The sequence below is a fragment of the Vanellus vanellus genome, assembly GCF_965231255.1.
Source record: "Vanellus vanellus genome assembly, chromosome: 1".
Taxonomy (NCBI): domain Eukaryota; kingdom Metazoa; phylum Chordata; class Aves; order Charadriiformes; family Charadriidae; genus Vanellus; species Vanellus vanellus.
The window spans coordinates 44,982,282-45,006,765 of NC_138905.1; the positions used below are offsets into that span (position 1 = coordinate 44,982,282).

The following is a 24,484-nucleotide window of genomic DNA, read 5'->3' on the forward strand; positions in this document are numbered from 1 at the left end:
AGATCCCTGAAGAGTCCAAAGTCTGCTCTCCTGAAGTCCAGGGTAGCAAGCTTACTGTGCGCCCTCCTCGCCACCCTAAGGATCTTGAATTCCACCATCTCCACTGTAGCCAAGGCTGCCCTCGAGCTTCACATTCCCCACCAACCCCTCCTTGCTGGTGAGAACAAGGTCCAGCATATCTCCTCTCCTTGTTGGCTCCTCTACCACTTGGAGAACGAAATTGTCATCGATGTATTCCAGCGACTTCCTGGATTGCTTATGCCCTGCTGTGTTTTCCCTCCAACAGATATCAGGGTGGTTGAGAAGTCCCCCATGAGGGCCAGGGCTTGTGAATGTGAGGCTCCTCTTATCTGTCTGTAGAGGGCCTCATCCACTTGGTCTTCCTGGTCTAGTGGCCTGTAGCAGACCCCCACTGTAACATCACCTCTCCCTGCCCTCCCTTTCATCCTGACCCATAAGCTCTCAATCAGCTCCTCATCCATCCTCAGTTGGAGCTCCATGCACTCCAGCTGGTCATTGAAATAGAGGGAGACACCCCCTCCTCATCTCCCCTGACTGTCCTTCCTGTAAAGCCTGTATTTTAGGTGTCTCCGATCCTGTCTTTCACATAGGTACATCCTTCCTCGTAATGAGTTATATCACGAAGGTGACAGAAGCACGGCAGCATGCACCAAGGCAGCTTACTGCAAAACTTAATGTCCAAAATATCTTTGCTGCCTCTTTTCAGACTCCCACACATTTACACCATGAAAGAACTTTTGTACCTGCTGCCTTTGCGAAATAGCTATGTAGAAATCAACCACAGTCCCAGTTCCTCTATTGTCATTTTCATGATCTGTGGTTAAAGCAGTGACATGTTAGCGTGTTAAAGTATTGTATTACATGTCGATGACTACAGCGTAACCTTTACAAATTTACCATGCATTTGGAATGGGACTTTGCATCACTGCATCTTCATAACCTACTGCCATACATTGGCTGCATTTAGGCAGCTATTTCTCAGCTGTGTTTGCAAAGCTTGCTGTGTTGCAGAATGCTGGTTTCAGTTCATGGCATCTTGTACTTGTATGAGGAAAACATAGATGGGCAGACTCCTTTCCCAGGCTGGCTTGTTTGTATTTCTTGGACAGCGGTAAATCAACTGAAATGTGGTATATTTTCTACCCTGAAAGGTTGATGGGAAGTTTGTGTGAAAATCTTAGGTGATAAAAGAGCAGTATAGATTTTTTCTGTACATACTGATCATCCCATTCAGTGCTCATTTGAAGAAGATGCTTTGGAAACCAGGTGTTTTGTCATTTCTCAGCCAGTATATTATTTATCATGTTAGCAACTATAAATCAGTAAAGGCATAGACTTGCAGCTGACACAGTTCATCCAGAGAATCAAGCTACTCTAGCCTGCTCCATGAGATCGTTCTTGACTGTCTCTCGTACATTGTCTCTTCAGACATTCTCTCATACTTAGTGGATCGTGGCCTATGATCTTGGCTCATATTCTCAGAAAATTTGTGCAGCTGGTGTCACATGAGAAAAAAAGAAGTAGGAAAAGGTTTTTCTGTTCTGTAAGAATATGACTGGAAATGTCTTTTATCATTCTTAGATGAAAAATTCAGAAGCTTGAAAAGTTTAATGAACCAAAACTCAGCAAATATTCAGTATAGGTTAATAAGAACATTTTCTTTCACACATCTTTATAACAGTTTTATGATGAATTATTTTGCATTACAAAAGTCAGCTTAAGTAGAAAAAGCATCAAATTTAAAAATGCCAAGTATCCCATTTTGCAACTTTTTCTTTGGGTTAACATTTTTTTCAAATCAGGAGATTCATGGCAAATCCGCATTCCCAGTAGAAATTTTTTAACATAATGGTCACCAGAAAAAAATTTACTCGAAAAAATTCAGTGTCTGAAAATTACTAATAATAGCTTATACATATACACCATCTTTCAGCAGGTCTTTGCTAGGCAATTAATTAACAGGATGCAGTTTCAGAGGGCATGCAGGGAATCAAGTCCTACTGAATTCAGTGGAATATCTGCTTTATGAAGCCAAAATGCTAACTTTGAATGTTGATCTCCATGATGGTGGAGATGGTATGAGACGGGCAGAAACCAGGAAAAAAAATAACCCTTGTTTAAAATATATATGGCCCATCAGTCTAAACTGCATTAAAAATTGGTTCATTAAGCACATTGGATATACATATACTGGGGCCTCTCATCACTTTTTTTAACGTGTCCATAGGGTTTGGCAAGTCACTTTTCAAAGCAGATATTCATCTGCTGTGAATAGATTGTGTCACTAAACTTTCAGGGTGAACCAGGTTTGGCGAGAGACAAGTAACTCTTCCCCGTTCCAGGTGTTCACCTTGGAGACAACTCCTCTGGCACCCTGCTTTTGCAGTGGTTTCTGCAGCGAGGATAATGCCATGTAGGTCCCCAGTTCTTAAAATCTTTCCTTGAGAAGTTGCACCTTGTGGTGGATGCTTTGAGGCTTTTGTTTCATTCTGTGTGAGACAGCTTGTCAAGCAAATGGGGCACAGATTCAGAAGAAATATTTCTGAATTACAGACACTGTAACTCTTGCAAATACCAGGTAATTAGAACTCTTTATGGAAAAGTATTCTATATAAAATTATTGTCTGGTCTCACCTTTCCTATATATTGTGCATTCAATAGGTGTCTATGTTCAAGGTAACACTTTTGCAAACACATTACTTTCTCTAGACCAACCTGTTTCTTCTTTCTTTGAGTGCGGATAGGCATGGCTCCTGCCTTCCCTTTTTCCTCAACGAGTTTCCCTTTAGTAATCAACTATCAAAAATAGGCTTCCTGAGCTTTATATCCCAGGAGCACAAGGTTTATGAATGTACGTGTCCTGGTACAATGGAAGAAATGACCATGTGTTCTCTTTCTTTAGGCCTTTAATATTTAGGAAGGGTTAAGCTCCATATTGCTTTCAATTAACTTGCTAAAAATTAGTTCCTCCGTTGTTCCTAGGAAGTGTCAATGGTGCTTATGAGTTAAGCCTTTTGCCTACATACTCATTTCTTTTGTTTTCTATTTGGACGAAGTTTTAATTCCCTGTGGATTTCAGATGATTGACCCAGAGAGAAAGCCAAGTCTGTGTGACAATATGGTCTTCAGTTACCACTGCCAACACAAATAAATGGCTTCTTTCTAGCTCTATCATAAGTAATCTGAGTGGGATTCAGATTTTTGATAGACTTCAAAAAAATCCCACACGTGAAACAATACACTGTTTTAAAAGAAAATCAGTTTTAAGGCAATAAAGCATTCTTTATCTTAGAGAATGTTTTTCTTTCTTAGTTTCAAAGTCAGACAAGTGGGAATCTGGAATTGTCCAGTTCAAATAGGGAAATTTCCACTTCATTGTTTGATTCTAAGTTGTGTTCATCAAGATCTAGTGATATCTATATTCTCATGTTTAATACAAAAGACTGGGAAATGTGGAGAACAAGATTACAGGTAGACGAGTATTTATTCATTGGTGAAAGATTATTATTACATATTCCAAGTCAAGAGACTTGGAAAAAATACTGATTTTTGAAGTCTGAGGATGCTGAAACTGAGCATAGCTGTAAGTCTGTAGTGATCATACAAAATTCATCACTTCTGGAGACTCTTACACAGCAAAGCCACCTTCTTTGCCACAGTCTTCAAGTTAGACATTAATTCTCATATAAGAATTTAAATTAAATTGTATTATTTTCTGAGCTGCCAGGCCACTGCAATGTGCACTTTCTACCAATAGAAGTGTGAATTCAGTAGTTCTAAAAATTAAGTTCTTCACTTAAATGCCCACAGATAGGTTAAAGTGTCAATCTGTAGGTTCCTCACTCCTTTAAAAATGTTTAGTGCTTGTGAAAGATAATATATGATTATGCCTCAAAAAAATCACGTGTTATTAATCTTAAAAATCAACTAGAAAGCAACATATGTAACACTGTTTAGTTAATTTCCTGAGCTGTTTCAGTGCATTACTTCCCTGCTTTGAGTGAAAGCAAAAAAAAGGACATACTGTTGAGTAAAGTGGTGTTAATGGTGCTGCTTGTCTCCTTTGTTCTTTGCTGTTGGATCCATGGACCTTCAGCACTGAAGCACTAAATGACATACCCAGGTTGCTTATGTACAGCATAGGTGGAATTTTTGCTCCCTAATGACCAAACTACATTTGCTTACTGCAAATTCAGTGCAGTAAGCCCATAATTGCTATCAGTTCAAGAGGAGGAAAGCCAGCAGTATTCAAAAAATTACTGGGATGTCAACTGGGAGATAACTTTTTTTCTGTTTTTTTATCGTGAAGATAGCTGAATTCGAAGGAAAAACAAGTGTGTAATTTTTTTTGCAGAGACTGCTTATAATTTTGTCCTGAAAAAAAGGCCTAAAAAAAGTTTAGTTTCTGCTCAAAGACAGATCTATTTGCGTTCAGTACATTGGCACAGCTATTAAAAGAATACTTTTTCTTCAGGAAACTTTAGCTCTATAATGTTGCCAATATTACTAGAAGGTAGTTTCTGCTATGTAACATGAACGTAAATGATACAATAAGCACTAGCTAGACGTCTAAACATTCTGCATTGAGTTGCATGCTTTGTCATCTTATTGCCGCCTTTTTCATTCTAAAGATCTCCTTCCGTCCTAATAAGCACTCTGAGCCTTTTTCTGTGACTTCTTACACTTCTTTCTACTCCAGTGAGACTGACCCAAGGCTGTCATAGCCAGTTTGCTTTGTTTGAAGACAACTGTCATAACAAAGTATGTAGCACAAAGGCATCTTTAGTAGCTTTGAAATTAACTTCTCTGATGCTTAATAATAAATGATTCAACAATTGTATTAATCACACTTTGTTATCTAATTTAAATTTTAAATATTTAAGAATAAATTCATAAACCAAAGTAATTTTAAAGCAAATTGTTTTATTTTCCACTAAAATGATGACAGCAGTAGACATTTGTATTATAGACTAGTTTTTGTAATATTTGTATGTAAGAATGTATGAATTTTGGAGAGACAAACACATAAAAGGTATACTTCGAGCTTTTTTGAAGGGGCAAGTTATCTTTTAAACTGTATTACTTCAAACTTTTTGGCTTGGTCTTTTAGACAAGCTTTGTGAGTCTGAGTGCCCAAAGTTTGGCCTCTAAATCCGTAATGCTGAGACACTCTTAAAATTGGTTCAGAGGCAACGATGATGACAAAGTTTCAAGGCCATCTGAAAGTCCCCTGAGTATAGAAGCTCCTGTACCATCTTCATGAACCTGCTGTGGGATCAAGTTAAAGATTTAATACATAGCACAGTTTCTAAAACCGCCATGTACCGGAAAAAGCAGTGAACGTGTAAATATGAGTATGGAAACAGGCATTCATTTTTAAAATCGTTAGGAAAAACAGCCATAGCCATTTGGTTTCTGTAAAGGCACACCCACCAATAGCATGATTCATCTGTGACTTATTTTAGATATCTGCTTAAAATGAGATGAAATCATACCTATTTCTTTTCATGGATTATAAAAGGAATCTAAAGGGACTGGCTCAGAAATAGGTGTCTGTGTTCAGCCAAATGAATCCTATCCTTATGCTCTGAAATGGCCCTTGGAAGAATGATATTGAGTACAGAGTGTAAAATGAAGCCTGTCAATGTATATGAAGTAGTGTGCTGGAAGTATGGATTTCCCAGGGCTATATGAGCCCAGAGCACTGTAAAATGATCTGAAGAGAATGATAGAAACTGTAACTACCATATCCATATCTGCCAATACCTGCGATATAAACTAAGCAAGACAATCAACCAAGATAGCTGACATATAATAGTATTTGAATCCAGGAGAGAAATAAATCTGGTTCTTTAGTTACTTGAGGATTTAATCTAAAACTTATTAACATGCACACTATTGGTTAACTCTCAGCTTGCTACATTTAACAAAAATCTCTGTTGCAGGTTACTTAGTTATAGAAAATCCATCAAGTAAGTTGATTAAAGATTTTTATATTATGGTCATCGGTGAGTCTCAATGTGTGGTTCCCTCCTGTATGTTTATTAGAAAAAAACTTCCAAGCTGCGTATAAATCATAAAAGCATGACTAATTGCATGGTAACTGGAGAAATGCTTTCTCTCTCTCTGGGGTGAAGCCTGCATGTCTGTGTTTTAGCTTGGGAAGTAATACAGGGATATTTAAACTCCTCGGGGTTTAAAAACCATGTCATTATGAGAATGAGGTCACTGCAATATTTTATATGTCTAAAACCTTGCAATGTGTAAAATGTTTTCTGTGCGACAAAGAAGTATTATGTACTTTAGAATGCAATGATAACTTTACAAATTTCCATTAATGTCAAAACCTCGCCTTGGAATGCTGTACCTATAAAGACAATCCTACCCTACAGTATTGTTAACATCAGCAACATTTAAAATTTGGTGAGGGGGAACAACAAGGGGAGAAAATGCTTCTATTTTAAGTGACTGAAAACAAACCAAATAAGCATGCTTTAAGCAATTTCTAATTTTCTGCCTATCAGTATCAGTTTCCATTGAACTGAAAAACATTGTTTATTAATAAACTGCAGTTAAATAAAAATAAAAGGAATGAAAAAAAATCGCTATATTTTTCTAATTCTTCTGTCATTACTTTCAGGCCAATAAGCAAGAAATCCTTCCTACAACATGTTGAAGAGCTTTGCACAAACAACAACCTAAAGTTTCAGGAAGAATTTTCGGTATGTTGCTAGCAGTTGTCACAACATCGCAAGACCTTCAGTCGTTTCATGTGTCACATTTCATGTCCATTTTAAGCAGGCAAGGCCGTGAAGGACTCTGGCCTTGATAATCAATACCCAATTACCAGGTTGATTGTTTAGAAAGTAATATTACACTGATTTGGATTCTGCAGTCTACACTGCAACCTGATCAGAATTATTCACCTAAGTGACAGCAAAAGATGATCTTCTTTAGACTCCAATCCCTGCAAGAACACCGTAATATTTATGCTTTTACATATGTAGTGATGCATATGTAGTTTACCTGAGAATGGTTTTTTCAGAAATAGTTTTCTAACATTTATACCGGTGTATTTAACTGCTTTAAATAAGCTTGTTTTCCTGAGTGACGGTGACCCCAAAAACACAGCTGACATTTATTCTGTGAAATACTGCCATGGAACTCGGAAATATTTTTCTTTCATAGGTTTCAGTACAGAAAGCAAAAAGTTTGTGCATGGTATTTTGCTTTGTATTTGTCATGCTCTTGAGAATAGCCTCCATGTGCATAGCCTCCATCTCCTTATGAGAGCAGATGAACACAGCAAGCTTGTCTTTCTTTCTGAAAAAAGACCAGCTTTCAAAATATACATTACATACATATAATGTAATGCATATATACTTTCAAATTTAAATCTCAAAGTTTTCACTATTTTCCTTAAGTAACATTTTTATGGCTATCATATTTTTTTCTCAACAATATCTTCTCTTCTTGTTATTTCAGAACCTTTACCATCATCATTTTTAACACATACAGTCATTTTCCCTCACAAAAATAATTTTTCAGTCTCCAGTGACTTTATTATTTGGGATTTACAGATTTACCATGAATTGCTTACCAGTTGGATTAACAAAAATGAAGACTCAACAATTGGCTTTTCTTCTGTGAGATTATAATATTTCAGTCTCTGAGGGAAAACCAACAAAAGTGTGAAAAGATTAATGGTATTTCCTACAGCTTTTTTGTTATGCTCCTTAGGTAAAATTGGTCTGGATTTAATAATAAAAAGCACCATAAAATTATCTGAGCACTAAAGTAAGGAGAATTTTTTTTTCCAAGAGCAGAAGTGTTATTACACTTCAACAAGAGTGATTACAGTTATATTATGCATGACTGAACAGATGAAAAGTTTTACTAGCAATAACATTTTCACATATTAACATTCATCACTGGAAAGTTTCTAGTATTACTTTCTGTAGGTGTAACCCATATTGGGTAAGCATTGTAATGCCTTAGAACTTAAACAATAGTGTTTTATCAAATCAAAATCTTGGCAATCCATTTCAAATTTAAACAAATGCGAGTAGCTGAGGCCTCATTCAATGAAATTATATAGTCAACTTATAATCAACAGTTTTATTTGTCATTTGGGCTTCCATTTTTTTTCTCTCTGAGCTTCAGCTTCCGTGGTGCAGTGTAGTGATATCTTCCAAGGTGACTTGTCCAAGGACAGGCAGAATTGCAGGGTAGGTCTGGTCCCTGGTTGAGAGTACATCTATGGTATCTGTAGCACCTGTCTTATCAGATGAATAATAGGATTGACAATGCACTTGAAATGACGTCAGAAATGACAATGCACAGAAACAGGCAATGAACACAAAAACCAAGCAGACCTCGTGACCTGCATTGTTTCCATCCACATTCATTATTTTAGTTTCACATAAATGACTCAAGGCTCCTACAATGTGTGTAGGAGAGATGAGCTCAAAATATAAACCCATGGACCCCTGTATCTGAAGCATAGAACTAAAAGCATGGGCTTGCTTGGGCTCTCTGGCCATCTCAGTAAATTCAACTATACAAGGAACTGGACATGTGAATATGATAATTTACACTTATAAACTGTTATTATGTTCCCTGCCTTGAATTTGGACTGTTTCAGCTAGTAGTCTTCCTGGACAATTCCAAGGTATGTTTTGGTAGGTAAAAAGTAGTCTAGGGATCATTTACAATAGGCAGTTTGTAGACAACAAACCTGTTTTGGAGTTTTCTAGCATAAATGTGGCTCTTTCCATTTCACTTAGTCTTGGAATCCAGGGACACTCCTGGTCTCATGCAATTTGCTGGTCTGACCAAGCTGCTGTACCTAGAGACCTCCAGGATTCAATCTCAGTCCACATGTGAGCATGGCCTGCGTGTAAACGTAGTGAGAGGAGAATCTGGACCTCCGAATAGATTTGGATCCATGTCTTGTGAGAAAAGACAAATTTAAAGAAACCATAGGGAGCCACAGTAACTGAATGTGGGAAGCACATAGCTGATATTCAAACTTCTGGCTTTCCAGATGATTCATGTATCTCTCAATACCTTTGGGAAATCAAGGTTTTCTAGTAACTGGCAAATTATTGAAACAGAAATACTTCTGTAAGTGTTTTACAATAAGTTCTGTTCATGAATAAAGAAGTGAAATGCATCCGAATGTCCCCGCAGTACCATAAAAGTGCTAGAGTAAACAAAGTGCAAATTAATTATTTCAAAGTTTTATGGGTCTGCAAAGAAATATGATTTCTGTGATAAGTTGTTATTGAAGCTGGGAATCCAAATAGTCTTTCCCAGTTCTGAAAATAATCATTTAGACTGAAATCCTTACTGATGCAGAGAATTGGTATCAAGCTTTTGAGCACTTGTTCAGGTATAAAAACATCATTACAAAAATAACATAATCTGCTTCTCTATTTCATCTCTACTACAATGTACTGTACAATCGTGCTACTTCTACACTAGTTAACTGCCAAGCTAAGACTCGGGGAAGTGAGGCAAATGAGGCAAGTTAAAATTCACATGACATGCACATGATAGGGGATCCCATGGCCCGTAACACCAGCAAAATCCCATAGGCATTTCGTCTATGTTCTTCCTTCCTGCAAAATTCAATGACAGAAATTTTGTGGGAGTTAGCTTTCTGAATGAGAGAAATTTTAACATCTCCACCTTTAGCTGTGTTCTACTGTTCTTATCAAGTCCTGGCAGGAACGCACAGAAGTCTACTCTGTATGAGAACAGGGATCTTTCTCTAGGTTCAGTTATAGGATTGGGGCTTTACTTCTGTAAGGGATTTTTGAGACAAAAGGCAAAAGCAACTGAATAAGTAAAAGAAATGTGCCTTTAGTATGGCAGAGGTTGATTCAAAGACAAGATTTTAAAATAATCAGTGCCTTTAAAGATATTTTTCTACAGTATGTTACAGTCTTCCATTTAGTTTTGTATTTACTTCATGTCTGTTAACTATGTTTTTTAATTCTTTAACATACAGATATAAATGTAAAGTCAGCCATTCTTTATAAGGGGTTTTTAAGTCAAAAACTTTCTTGTCAGAAGGGGCATAATCATAGACTTTTCATCCCTAGGAAACATAGATATTAAGAAAGATTTTGAAGGGCATGGATAGGATCTAGTCCCTTGTTAATTTTCAAAGGGAGATGAGCATCTAGTTGTTCTCTGCAATTCTTCCCCTAATTCTTTCCCCAAGGAAATATGTGTCAAAGCTAGGAAGAGAAGTCAGGTCCCTTGTCTGAAAGTTCTTTGCTTTCATCGTGAAACCATCTTTCCCCTCCTGTTCAGAAGCACCTGCAGTTATATTATCAAGAATATAATTATAGAAGTGAAGTAGTCCTCATGCTTCGGGCTATAGGATTTTTGTCAGATGGTGAAAGAAATTTCTCATGGGATAATATTGCATATAATACAGTTCAAGGCTTTTGAGCTCTCTTTTATATGTCAAACATTATCCATTGTACAAAGTAGGGTATTAGATAAGATGAATTATTGACTTGGTTTATTACATCAGTTTTTAAATTATACCATTTTGCTAAAGCTCATTAAATTATTCTTAATATCTGAACCCTTCAAATAACACTGACAAAATATTTGAATTAGCAATGAAAGAAAAACACTGGAATAAAAAACAGTCCTGCTTTTTCCATTTTTTATTACCTCTTTCATTTATTTATTTATTAATTTGCTAATAGTTGCCCTTTACATTTTATTTATGCAAGAAAAATTGTCTCAAATGCCTGGGCAAAAGAGCATTTGAAAATAATTAACATTGAACCTGATAGTAGAGCTATCAGCCCAACTTTTGGAAGTAGTCCATGTAGAGAGTAACTGTTAATATTAAAAGGCAAATTGGAAGGGATTACTCAGCACAAGCGGCAAAATTTTGCATTGTACTCATTCAAGAAATAGGTAGATCTCTTCATTTGTATCTTACCTAGGTGTTGAAATAGACTTGAAGGTAACATTTGTCAAAAAAGGGAAAATCAATTACAGTTAATGTAGTTATTAACTTACAAATTCTGGCTAAATTCTGGCTTTTCTAAGACTTTTCTATTCTCTTATTACCATTACGAGATCATCACATTAACACCTTTTCTCTATTAAGAAGTTATGCAATTGTCTCTACTCTTTTACTCGACTTTGGAAAATATACCTATTTATGTACGCAAACACCCCCATCAAATAAGTTCCTCAATATGAATGATTTATCCATCTCTGCCCTTCAGTAATAGAAAGTTATGAAACTGCAGTACAATCCAAAATAACTCTTCCCACCCCTTTCACTAGCAGTCCCGTGAACAATAGCTAATTGCCAGTTGTCTCAACTTAATTAAATTCTCATCAGTTCTCATGCTGTGGCAAGAACTCTCCCAAGCTACAGGAGTCAGGAAAAGGCATTATTCAAGAGAAAGGCTGCGCCAGTAGGGCATGGTAACCAAGCATGCGACTTCATGAAGAGACAGAAAAAAACTACAAAAGGTGATAGGCTGACTTTATCTAGACTTGTAAAGGTGAAAGTTCATGTAAGCTTTAATTGTTCAACTTGACAGCATTGTCTGCAGCACTGCATCTAATGTTGCTGGTGTAACTGGGGTTGACAGTGAGGTGTAATGCTTCCAGCTGTTCTTAGAAATGCACTCTGTTGCAGAACTAAAGAATTCTTCCTTTTACTGTAGTGATTGTGTCATTTTTTATATTCGCTGAAGGTGAAATGCAAAGGTTTGCCAACCAACATTTATTCCTCTACAGGAACTTCCCAAGTTTCTTGAAGACCTTGCTTCAACTGATGCTGATCTTCCTTGGAACAGGTCTAAGAATCGTTTCCCAAACATAAAGCCATGTACGTGTTTACTGTTACCTGTTTTGCTCTCTACCTTCGATAGTGCAGCATATATTTGGAATGCAACTGTATTTTTAATTGATCTGTCTTTGAAATGGCAGAACAATCATGTCCACGTTATGAAATAATTTTATGTCAAGTGATCTGTCTTTTCATTGTTTTTTTTAAAGACAGTTTTATTTGCAAGTAGCTTTCAACCTGCTCTCACAAGCTTTTATATGCAGGTGCAAGAAACTGTAGCCTCAGTAGTTTCTTAGCTTTGTAATTCAAGCCATGTAGCAAACTCTTTAACGTTCTTCCTTGGGTTTTTTTTTCGGTTTAGTGAGAAGTAATTTTTTTAAAACATATAAAATCCACATGTTTGTGCATGGAGCCTGGGTATGCTTTCTTGTGGATACGTGTACATGTGCTGCAAAGGTTCCACAGAAGATCAGAGTGACTGTATGATAACTTATAAGCCAAGGCTAGATTTTATCACAGGAGACAGGAGTCTGTCTCTCTGTACTCAACACTGCTTCATTTTTCAGTTAATAAGACAAGAAATGTCATTATTATTTTAGGCATTAGCTGTGATGTGAGATGGGGAGCATGGCATTCCTTGGTTAATAATGCTACATTCTGTGCTATTAACTTTTCAGAGCAGCTGTTCCTGCTATCTACTGCCTTGTTCAAGACATACTCTAAGTTACAGTCACTAAAAAAATTGTATTTGTGACACACAGTGACATATAAACAGATGAGTTTCATGAATCTTTAACTTCGTATTCTTTTTTCTAAGTTGAGGACCAAACATCAAAATCCAGGACGTTTCATTTCAGCATTTACTTATTCCTATAGGACATCTTGCCTGTTTTTTGTAATTTCTGCATACACACTGTAGACCCAAATCACAAACCCTCAATCATATTTTTTTTTTCTGTAATAATGAGCTTACCTTATGTAAAAGAAGTAAAAGTATGTAAAAGTGCCGCGATCTGGCTCAAAGCTGTGACCTGGACAGCAAGTATACAGACTTGTCAGACCCCTGACCCTGCTGTGTGATTCACACGGAGGTTGTCTGTGCTAGAACAGCATGGCTTAAACTACACTGGCTACTTTTAGGCAGAGCGTCCTCCCATACATAAAATTTGATGGTTTGGCACGTTCACTATTTTAATTAAAAAGTATTATATTAAAATATGTCCGGAACATTAAAGGATGACCGTACGGTAATGGAAATTGGTTAAATTGCATTTATAATTAGTGTTTAACTATGTCAAATGTTGTTAGATTAACAACAATAACATTATTTATGATTTCTTAGCACTCTAGGAACACTTGTTACATGCATGTATGGTTTTTGAACAAATCTTTCCGTTAACTAGACTTTATTTCCATAATAGATAATAACAACAGAGTAAAGCTGATGCCTGACGCTGGTGTTCCTGGATCTGACTACATTAATGCCAGCTATGTGTCTGTAAGTGGAAAGTCTCTCACATTTTTACTATATTTGTTTTCTGGTAGAAAAAAAGAGTCAAAAATAACTTGCAAGAACAGGATCATAATTTTTCTTTCATTCACTACAGCTACTGGTACCATGGCATGGTTCAAGTGACTCCTGTGGCATTGAACATGACTAGTTAAAAATATAAATTACCCCATTTTCATTGCTAAGTGATGATTTTCAGTAGTAATCAAAACTGTGTCAAGCAAATTACTTCCTATAAATTGTTTTATAACATTATTATTACGGACAATAGTGAAACTCCCACTGAGTTCAGTTGTTTAGAGACAGGCATTATTTTGTCTCTTGGTTCAGGAGTTGGAGCTATTGTATACAAACAGGACAATGTAAAGATAACCGAACTTAAAAGTTTCATAGAAATGGCTAATAATTTTGGTGAATAGGACTGGTATGCCTCTTATTATGTTGTGAAAGTTATGATGGAGGAAAATACAAATAGGCTTCTTCTGAGACCTTCCATTTTCTAATTGTGTTCTCAGTAAATTCTTTGTCTATATTTTTCTTCTCCAGTCTTACCTATCTCATTTTTTCCATTGAAGATCAAAGTATCATTCATAATGATGCATTTATTTTGTTGTAGAAGTGGCTGGTGGTCTCCGGTGAGGTGGAGACTTGATTTGCACTAAGCCCTATTTAATCACTTAGCAAGACATGCAGACTGTAGTCTAAACAGAAGACACAATGGCGAGTAGAAATAGTTATTTCCAGGTAGCTAAGAGACATTCACAGGGAATAAGCAATAGAGATGAAAATGGGTGTCTTAACAGCATCTTCCTTTCTCATAAGCAAAAGCTATTTATTCACTTTATGTGGAATGTCCTGATTCTGACAGGTAGCAGGAAAGAAGTGCCATTCCATATTGTTACTTGAGGCTGGGCCTGCACACAGAACTGCTGAGGAGACCAGACAGCTTGGAGCATGGCCGTGCCTTTACCCTTCCTGACACTGACGTGCCAAGGCTTAGCAGGGAACACTAACAGCAGCTTCCAAAAAGCTGCAGCAAAAGCCAGCTGCAGAGTGTTGCCTGCTAAGATTTTGCATGTCTTTACTGCATACCGGCGTCTCACTTTAGGTCACCGTTCATCAGTGAATAGAAGACTGTAATGTTACCATTTCTCAGGGCTAAAGCTTTGCCCTTTATATGCTCTCACTTTCCATATTTGTGGATATGTAAATATATGCATGCAATTAGCTGTAAATATACAAAATATGTGTGTGTGTATTTACCTACCTGTTATCTAGGTGTGTATACATATGCATACATATAAAGAGAGGGAAAGCGAAATCTGGTATATAGTTTTAAAAAATGGGAACCTGGATGCTACTTTTATTTTCATTGGTTACACAAGAAAAAGTCAGTAACTGAACTGTGAGCTTTACATCCCTAAATTCCAGTTTCTCACCTCACTCTTAAACTAGGGAGGATTAACATAGTTTCTCACCGCCACCTGTTCTGTATATTATAGATGGAAAAAGTAACAGGCAGCTGTGAATTATAGGGCTCTAGTTCCAACAAGGAGCTTCGGTGGTGCTATAAACCACTGTGTCAGTTGTTTTGAGCAATAAGCAGAACTCTGTGATATTATAGACTGCTAGCTCTACAGAATAAATTTATTGCTATTATCGCCATTGTTGTTATTTTAGACCTTCTGTAGTACATAAGGTTCCTGTAGGACACGCTTAGTTTCTTTGAGAAAACAGATCCATAAGAACCCATGCACTGACAGCGTTTATACAGACTTTTTTCAACAAACTTCCTTCTCCCCAAGTTTTACATCAGTTTGTAAATTAACTAAGCAGCAGAATTGAACACTAAAATAAAAGTCAACCCCTACAGTAGGTTTCTCAAAGACCTTTTATCAGAGATCATTTGTTTGAGTAAACTCTGTCCCTAAGTTACAGCAGATCCCTGAGGATCACTGGAAAGACATCACCAGTGTGGTGTGTAGCTTGCACTAGCTCTCAGACTGCTCCTTAGTTGCTTCCCTGTCTCCACTGCTCCTTAGTGCGATTTAATTCTGCTTTGTTGGCCTCTACCTGACACAGTTCTTGGTAGCCTCTGGCTGGATCTGTAGTTAGGCTAATATGAAGGCTTAGATATTTTTAAATAGGAATTATTGACCTGATGTCCCTGTAATTTTTCTGCTAAATATGCTTCTATTAGGATGGCATTTCCCAAGCTTTATTAGAGCATTGGTTGATAACTGATCTACCCGGTGGAAAAAATGCCATTACTTCTTTAGGTTTCCAAGGCCATCTGCCACGCAATGATTAGCCAGGCCTATGCCAATTCATTTAGTATGTCTGACAAGGTTCTAGCCTTAGGCATGATAGCTACAAGCAAAACTGTGAGTCACATGCAAACTCTTTTTTTCCTTGCCAGCCATTATGTATTAAGTATTTTCTTTTTCTTAGGGTTATTTATGTCCAAATGAGTTTATTGCAACTCAGGGACCATTACCAGGAACAGTGGGCGATTTCTGGAGAATGGTGTGGGAGACGAGAGCAAAAACACTTGTGATGCTTACACAATGTTTTGAAAAAGGACGGGTAAGTTACCAGTGTACCAATTAACAGCATTTGATATAATTGGAAATTCTGTATGTAGTTTCTGTCAAGATTATAATACGATCATTGTTAATTAGTAATCATCTCCCTGCAGATAAGATGTCATCAGTACTGGCCAGAAGATAATAAACCAGTTACTGTGTTTGGGGATATAGTGATTACTAAATTGATGGAAGATATTCAAATAGACTGGACCATCAGAGATCTTAAAATTGAAAGGGTAAGCCAGAACCGGAAGCTGATTTAATAAAACCCATCCAACACCTCAAAGAACATCAGATGTGTTCCATCCCACCCAACTGTCCCTCAGTATTGTTCTTTTACTCTTTTAATGCATATGCATTGTACTGCCTGGTTTTCCTGCCTTTTGTTTTCATTCCTGGTTTTGTTTTTTTCCCCGAGAATTTCCTCCAGTTTCTGTCACAAAGAGCTGAGATATGTGGCTGACATGCTATGAAGGGCCTATCAAGGTTACTGAACCTCTGGTCTGGTGGGAGGTGAAGTTTCTATTTGGACACCTCAGTTGTCTCTTCTAGAAAGGAGTAATCCTAACCATTCTGGGATCAGACAAATCCCTTTGAATGTGTCCCTCTCAGATTAAAGGGCAAGATTCTCTGGTGCAGCGCAGCTGTCTTTCATTGTACCAGCAGTCGTATTGGCCTCCACCCCCAGGAGATTCAGCCAATATACATGAGAATCATCAGTATTACTCCCACTCTTTGTGCTGGGAACAGGAGGGTGGGGGTTAGAGCATAGATGTTCATCTTTGTTATGGTCTATAACTACAGTTTCCACTCTTTGGAAAAATTAGCACCCAGCATTAAGTCAGATGAGTAGGTGGGCTCAGAAAGCAATCTGGGCATAATGACCCAGGATGAAATCAGCCTTCTTTTGCACTGCTAACGTTGACATGTGTTACATGTAGTGCAGTCAGATCCTAGGACCTGAACTTGGCTATCCAAATACAGGCATTACCATCCTGTGTCATGCACATGTGATAAAAGGAACACAGCAGATAGGGGATTGTCTCAGTGGTCACCCCTTAAGGATATGTTAGGCACATAATGCAGGACAATTGAACATTTTAAAACAAGTGTGAGAAGATAAACTTTCTTTCAGCTAAAATAAGATGTGGAGTAAACAAGACTGGAAAAGGGACTATTTAGAGTAAAAATGCATGCCAGCAAAATGCTAGGTCACCTGTGTTAACCAGGGTGAGGCTGAAAAGAAAAGAGAGCAAAACATAACCTGAATTGACTAAGTGATCCATTCACTATACCTGAACTACCCTGCACAAGAAGCTATGTCCTTTATAAGCATTTCATTAAATGTGCCGTATTTCTGGCTTTAAGACTGTACTTCATCTTCTGTTCACAAATGGGTGGATTTTTTATGATCTTCAAGTGAAGGTAAAAAGCATATGTGAGGGAAGTCATTCACAATTATTGCCACATTGCATCCAAAGTCACTTCTCTTTTGTTTTTATGTTGATCAATTTTAAAAATATAGACCCAAAGTATTTGCTACATGTAATTGTACACAGTTGTTCAATGTTTCTTGCAATATGAAAAGAGCAAGTGGTTGGTTCAAAATAAGTTTAAAAAAAGGAACTGTTTCATTACACAAAAGTTGATTAAACTTTGGTACTCCTTGCTGTAAGATACTGTGAATGAAAAACTTACAGGGCTTCATAAAATCTGGAGAAATTAGTGGAAGAAAATTCTGACAATTACTATTAAATTTCGAGATACCATCTCTGACTGAGACAGTTCACGTGTCACAAACTATTAAGAATGGAAAGGATATTCTGTGGAACTATGGATACATTGTTGTCATGTTTTATAATTTTCCCTAAGATTTTTCCTTGACTATTGTCAGAAACAGGATATTGGTCTACACAGGCCTTTGGCATGATGCTGTGCTTTTATCTTGTGTCCTTCATAGTTAATTTAGATATCAGACCACAACCAGCTCTTGTCTTTGAGTTAATATTGCTGCTGCTCTGATTGAGAAGACATCAAACACTTAGAAAATATATCAGTGTTTACCAACGTATGCGTGTTTGCCTTTATTACATTAGATCAGTCCTAGAATGGTTGCTTTTCCCTAAACAAATTTGTCGTCTCAGTTCACTAAACTTATAAATGAGCTATAGAAGCTTCAACCTGTAATCTACAAATTACATTGATATAGTCACTGAAGTCAAATGGAGAGTGACTGTTGAAGTCATTTATATTTCCTGAAAGATGGACTTGATGCCGTCTCTCAAAAAACCTGCCATAAGATCTGTGCATTACAAATTATGCCTTGATACAAATACATCTTATAATTATTATGCTATTCCGCCTTTCTTTTTTAAATTGCTGAGAAGTTTAAATGCAGCTTACCAGATCTTCTGTCACATTTCTTCTGAAAATACTGCCTTATTTTATATTTTTCAGCATGGAGACTGCATGATGGTGCGGCAGTGTAACTTTACTTCTTGGCCGGAACATGGGGTCCCTGAAACTACTGCACCAATTATCCATTTTGTAAAACTTATCCGCGCAAGTCGAGCACATGATAATACACCAATGGTGGTTCACTGCAGGTAAGCATATTCACCAAATCATCATTTAGTATCTTAGAATTTCACGTGCATATTAATGCTCAGGGAAGTTGCCAGAAGAACAATGCAAACTTAGTGCACAGGTCTGGTTCTAGTACGGACAGCAGTGAAGGTTGTTCTAGCAGTGCTCCTTAGTCCTTTCTAGAAGGTAGAATGCCAAAGTGTGTCTGTTCTTCCATTAATGGAAATGCCATTGAGGTGGTGTCCGCGGAATAGTTATTTCAACAATTACCATAAGGTACTGCTGGATTTATCTCAATTTTCCTCTTTATCGTAAGAACAGGAATAGCAACTGACATGTTGGCTTTAATTACTTCTATTATAATTATCACTCTTCTTAAGAAATAAGTATTAAAAATTGTATTTTAAATGTACATATCACATATCAAGAGGAAGAAACTTTGGGAGCCACAGAGAATGACAAATAGGAATAAGGGTTTGCATATGCCAGATTTCAAGCTTGGATGCCTGTAAACAGGTAAAATCTATATTTAGGCTCTGAAATGTATGGTCTAGTGGTCAGAGGTGTTCAGTTGTCACAGTTCCCATTGATTTCATACTCAGCTCTCTTAAATGACAATTTCAAAGAGTAAGGTTGTGGGGAAGGCTAAGTCTTGAAGAAGGTGGTGAGTGTGGCTGCATTTTATGTGCAGGTCACTGTTCCCACTGACTGAGTGGGCATACTCCAAAATAGTGATCTGAACTCAGAGATCTGCTATTGATTCTTTGCTTCATTCTCACGCAGCGTGAGTCTGGAAATATGTGGAAGGAGAAGCTGGGTTTGGTGCCACAAATCTGTTCCGTAACTGTCCAGTTATAGACAGTTGGAAAAGTCCTTTAAGATCATCAAGTCCAAGATTATCGTGCATGCGAGTTAAATTTTTATTTGTCCTCAGTGCCCTACAGGTGCCACCCACAATGAGTGATAAAGCCTCATTTTATTTGATATCCTTGTCACTGACAGTTTGACATTTCCCTCTACTGCAGGGGCCAGAGAGACTATTACTGGAGGGAACTACATTGTCTTCATGTTTTGAGGACACTTTTGTGCTCTGGGGCCCCTCTGCAATGAATCCTATCCCCTTTTCAGAACACAGGCACATAAAGGAGCCAGCATGGGCCAGATACTCCACCTGTGCTCTAATTCTTGGTGTTATAAAGCAGCAGTATGTGTTCTCATAGCCAGAAAGCTTATTAATTACTTTCTGCTCATTAGATCTTGCAGGTTCAAGAGAGTTTTGCTATGCATTTCCTGATTATCTGCAGTGATATACTCTGCATTTATTACACTAATTGCAGAAAAGTCTGATAGTGATTTTGAGAAAATCCTACTTGTTTTCAAACCTTGAAATAAAAGCTACCAGTGTGTCTTGCACACATCCTCCTTTCAAAAATAGCATCACAGAATCCAGGTGTAATTTCAAAAAATCTTGCGACATTTTCTTTGAATTAGTGAGCTCCAGAAAATTCACTGAAAAGCTGTAGGACTATTTTTTCACATATGCAGGTTTGGTTTAGTTATATCTTATTTGTCCGATGCAACTCCTTGTAAAAACAAAATCAGAACATGGCTCAAATCCAAATTTCAGTTGATTTCATTCAACAAGGAGACAAATACACACAGTGAAAAAGATTTAATTTTTTCTGAAGTTTTATTTTCACAATAAACTTAATTTAACCAGAATATTCTAAGAAAATATTTTAGATTAAAAAATGAACATAAAAACTTGTGTATTGTTTGCAGTGCTGGTGTTGGAAGAACAGGTGTTTATATTGCACTTGACCATTTAACCCAACATGTAAATGACCATGATTTTGTGGATATCTATGGACTTGTAGCTGAGTTAAGAAGTGAAAGAATGTGTATGGTACAGAATCTGGTAAGATTTATATATCTATGTATTCTGTTCTCCTGCTGTTAAAAAATTAGTCATCTGATTATCTGATTTCCTACAAAACAAGACTAGAAAGCTCTTAACAATCAGCTGCCTAATACATTTTCTACCAGATCCTGGTTCTATCTGGATTTCAAACATTGTGCAAATGTATTCTTTTTACTTATTAAGTATATCTGGCCAGCAAAGTCTTGACAAGTGCTGAAATGAGTTCTGACATATTTAGGTTTTAGAACCTAAATCATAATTTGTCAGACTTTGAGAAAGTTCATTTCAAGTTTTGGGTGAAGAGCAGGTGTGAAATAAAAAGATGGATCTGCTCATACACTACTTAATTTGGCTTTATTTACTACTTAACTGTATTTTTTTGTATGTGTAGCATAGTCCTCCATGCTTTTAAATATTCATTTACCTTTGACCTCATTAATGATTCCTTGATTCTTTTTAAATTGTTTCAAACAAAATAAAACATATGCACAGAATTAAACACAGACTTCAGAGTCTGCAAAATCAAGGCAATGGTGGTTTCTGAGTCTAAAATGTACATTTCTGGCAGTCTTACCGAGTATGGATATAAGTTAGTGATGTCCTATTTAGTAGGGAAGACCTCTGCTGTACCTGGAGATCTGGGTATTTGTAAAGGAGTAATATGAGAATTTAAGGCTGATCCTAAACACCCAGTGGAATGGAAATCCAGCTGTATTTGCATAACGCTTCTGGCCATGAGTGTCATGCAGGCCAGATCTAACCCAAGGCTGTTGCCTGAAGCCTTTGAGTCTACAGCATGATTTACCAACTTCTCAATATGGGTAAGCAGTTTCAGGATGAACTTCCACTGACTGACAGATTTAAACTGATTTTAATGTAAGGGGACTTGTTTCCTTAGGAATGCAGTTCTGCTGTTCTATATCATGTCAGAATATACGAAAAGTGTGTCAGAATATACAACAAGAGGTTAACCTCTCTTCAGCAACTGCACTTCAGAAGATTTTGTGGGACTTTCTGGTGATAATGTGTCATGCCGTGTCTCGTAAGGTGCTGTCTGATTACCATTTGCCTCCAATTTTTCCTTTTGAAGTCTTGATGCAGCTAAACAATTGCCAGGACTTTCCTGTGATAATGAATTCTGGGAATACTTTTTTACACTTTTGACTAGAAATAGAATCATCTGAAAATAAGGCAAAGGCTGGAAGACTTTTTAATAGGAGGCCACCCAAAATAAAATCTTAAAATAGTAAGACATTTCATAAGATCATTGTACATTTTTCAAATGTGTATTACTTTTGCGTACCTCTTCATTTGCATATTTTGGCAGAGGCTAGAAAAAAATGTGCCAAAATGCAATAGAAGATAACAGTCTCATAGTTTTGATTTTGAAACAGATCAAGTATTTATCTATATGCTAGCTGCAAGATCCTGAGAGAGGTTGTTCTCTGTCCAGGCCATTTCTACCTCGTGTTTGCAAGACTAAAAAATGCAGATCAGCACTAAAACTTGCCCAAAGAGAACCAAATATTGTAAAGTTTTATGGCGGATTCAGTAGTCTAGTCAAGCTATTCTGACAGTTCAGTTATAATATACTGTTTAGTAGTCTATAATTCTGATTTTATGTGATCAGCACAAAAGATATGGAGAGAGGAGCAATTCCTTCCCAGAACTCAGTTTAGAGATCCCTCAGTCAAACTGTCTGTAAGATCTGTGAGTAAAGTAAATAAAAACTGGTTGCTCTCAGACCGGTTTTTTGCTTGTTTATAGCTTCAAAATAGTTTTCCTTTTGCCAACAGTCACTCTCTGTTACTGCAGCTAATGGGCTCAGAATGGCCCACATCTGTGCAATTAAACACATCTGCAGTTACCACTGTCCTCACAAAAGGTAACTGCATCCAAGTTCTCTGTAGGGAATGGCCCATAGTTTGTAGTAACTCCTGAAACACACCTGGAAATTATTTGAGATAGTGCTGGTTCACGTGGATCAAAATTATGTGAGGGACTATCGAAACAATTTGAAGTAGTTTGGATGATCAAGTTGCACCGGCTGGCGATGTACCCAGACACTGATCAATTCCCTAATGTAGGTATAATTTCAATATGCTGGTACTCTGCCTGGTGGCCTGTACGTTACCAAGGCCTGCCCTTGGAGTACAGGTAAGGTGCATAACCTAATCTTTAGGGAACTTTTTTATTGCCTCTCCCAGTTCCAACTATAAAAAGACTTCAGAATAATTGAGAATGTCATTAATTGTAACTGGGAAAATTGTCATGCATACATTGCGCACGTATCCTGCTTCACTCTCCCCTGGCAAACCCAGAAAGATTTTCATTGCTGTGTGCTCACAAGTAGCTGCATGAATGCTAGAAGTTGTGGAGCTTTCAGAGTCTGCTTTCTGGATTGGAAAAAACAATCTAAACTCCACTGAAACTTAAGACCTTTATTCTAGAGATCCATATTTGTCCAGTGGATCTGCTAAAGTTTATCATCTTGCCAAGACAAGTACAAGGGCTAGTTTGAAGTAATGCCATGCTATTGCTTCAGTAAGCAAGCTATTGAAAAGCATAATGGTACTGTATAATGTAGGGACCTGTGAAAGTCTGTTTTAGTTACCAGCGGCTCTGGAGCTAAGACCCTAAACATATCCACGTAAACAAATTTCTCTTATAAATCTGAGGCACTTGAAAACTGATGGCAGTTCTGAAAAAAACAAACAAAAAAATATTGAGGAGAAAAAGTACACTAATGTATTTACCCTTGCAAAAGTCAAATAAGTTGGAGTTATTTTGGTCATCTCCATCTGTGGATGGACAAGGTCCTGGGCAATGTGCTTTAGCTGACCCAGCTTGAATAGTGCCGGTTGCACTAGGTGATCTCAGGAGGTCCCCTCCAACCTAAATGAATCTGTGATTTGGCTCATTTTCTGTATCTACATACACAGTCCTTCTGCTACATGAAGATACGCTTAATCCATTTATTTTCTTTCTATCTGTTTTCATACTTTTATTTCATTCTTACATAGACTTTCCCCCTCCCCCCCTCTTTTTAGTAATCATTACCCGAAGTTACTTTATGTCCTTGGAAGTGTCAGATTAGCTTTAGGAGCCCGCTTTTTGCATTACAGTCTGTTAAAAATGATGTACAGTCTAAAAAGTATCACTAGAAATAATGTGGTTTTTTGCTCTTGGCAATGGTGCATGCTCCTAGAACATGTAGATTTACTTGAACTTTTGCATTTGAGTGCACCCTGCTGGTTTTCTCTATGCTAGAAAGAGGAAAAAATTCTTATCTAAATATTACATTCATGTGGTTTGGTTTCTTCAGTCTGAATCTAGTGGCAAAAAGTAATCAAACAACTTTCCATAGAAGAAACCTTTACAGAAAATTGTGTAAAACCCTATTAGTCTCCGTTATGATTAGTCTAATTTCATATATCTTACTAGGCATAAGAATTAACATATTTTGAGAAATTTTAATGCATTATGCCTCATAATGAATGAAATCAGATCAGGCATATGTGTGATCGTCAAAGTATTGAGATTTCTGGGTTAAACTGCAGTTACTTTGAGAACATCTAAATGTTATACAAAACATTTAAACGTTTTTTGGTATTAGAATTACATTTTTCTTCTAATCAAGCATCTTTAAAATCATGTCTTACAGGCACAATATATATTTTTGCATCAATGTGTATTGGATCTGTTGACAAGCAGGGGAAGTAGTCAGCCCATATGTTTTGTAAATTATTCAGCACTGCAAAAGATGGACTCTCTGGATGCCATGGAAGGTATGGAGATACAGATTGTCTCAAATATTATTTTTTTCATAGCAGGTGCATTGACTTCTCCAGACTAAGAAGTAGAAACAAATACTTTGACATGCATTTTTTGGCAATTTTCTAGCATTTTGCTGCCCTTTAGTCTCCTTCATGGTAATAGTCATTGCTCAAGCTTTCCACTTTTTCCCTTGCAAGGTCTTTTAAATTCAGCCAAAGCAGTTATCTGCCATTAGTTACTAT

The 24,484-nt window shown here is 37.1% G+C and overlaps 1 protein-coding gene across 1 annotated transcript in view; it reads left to right on the forward strand.

Moving 5' to 3' along the window:
- The window catches only part of PTPRQ (protein tyrosine phosphatase receptor type Q), a gene marked incomplete at its 5' end in the record, with an annotated part of 144,630 nt that overhangs the window by 119,965 nt on the left and 181 nt on the right, over positions 1-24,484 (forward strand). Inside the window, 9 exons of the mRNA XM_082488741.1 lie at positions 5,967-5,993; positions 6,662-6,743; positions 11,809-11,899; positions 13,282-13,358; positions 15,822-15,956; positions 16,069-16,194; positions 18,416-18,564; positions 20,327-20,462; positions 24,130-24,253. Coding sequence (XP_082344867.1) covers positions 5,967-5,993; positions 6,662-6,743; positions 11,809-11,899; positions 13,282-13,358; positions 15,822-15,956; positions 16,069-16,194; positions 18,416-18,564; positions 20,327-20,462; positions 24,130-24,253 — 947 coding nt within the window. The remainder of the gene's footprint in view (positions 1-5,966; positions 5,994-6,661; positions 6,744-11,808; positions 11,900-13,281; positions 13,359-15,821; positions 15,957-16,068; positions 16,195-18,415; positions 18,565-20,326; positions 20,463-24,129; positions 24,254-24,484) is intronic.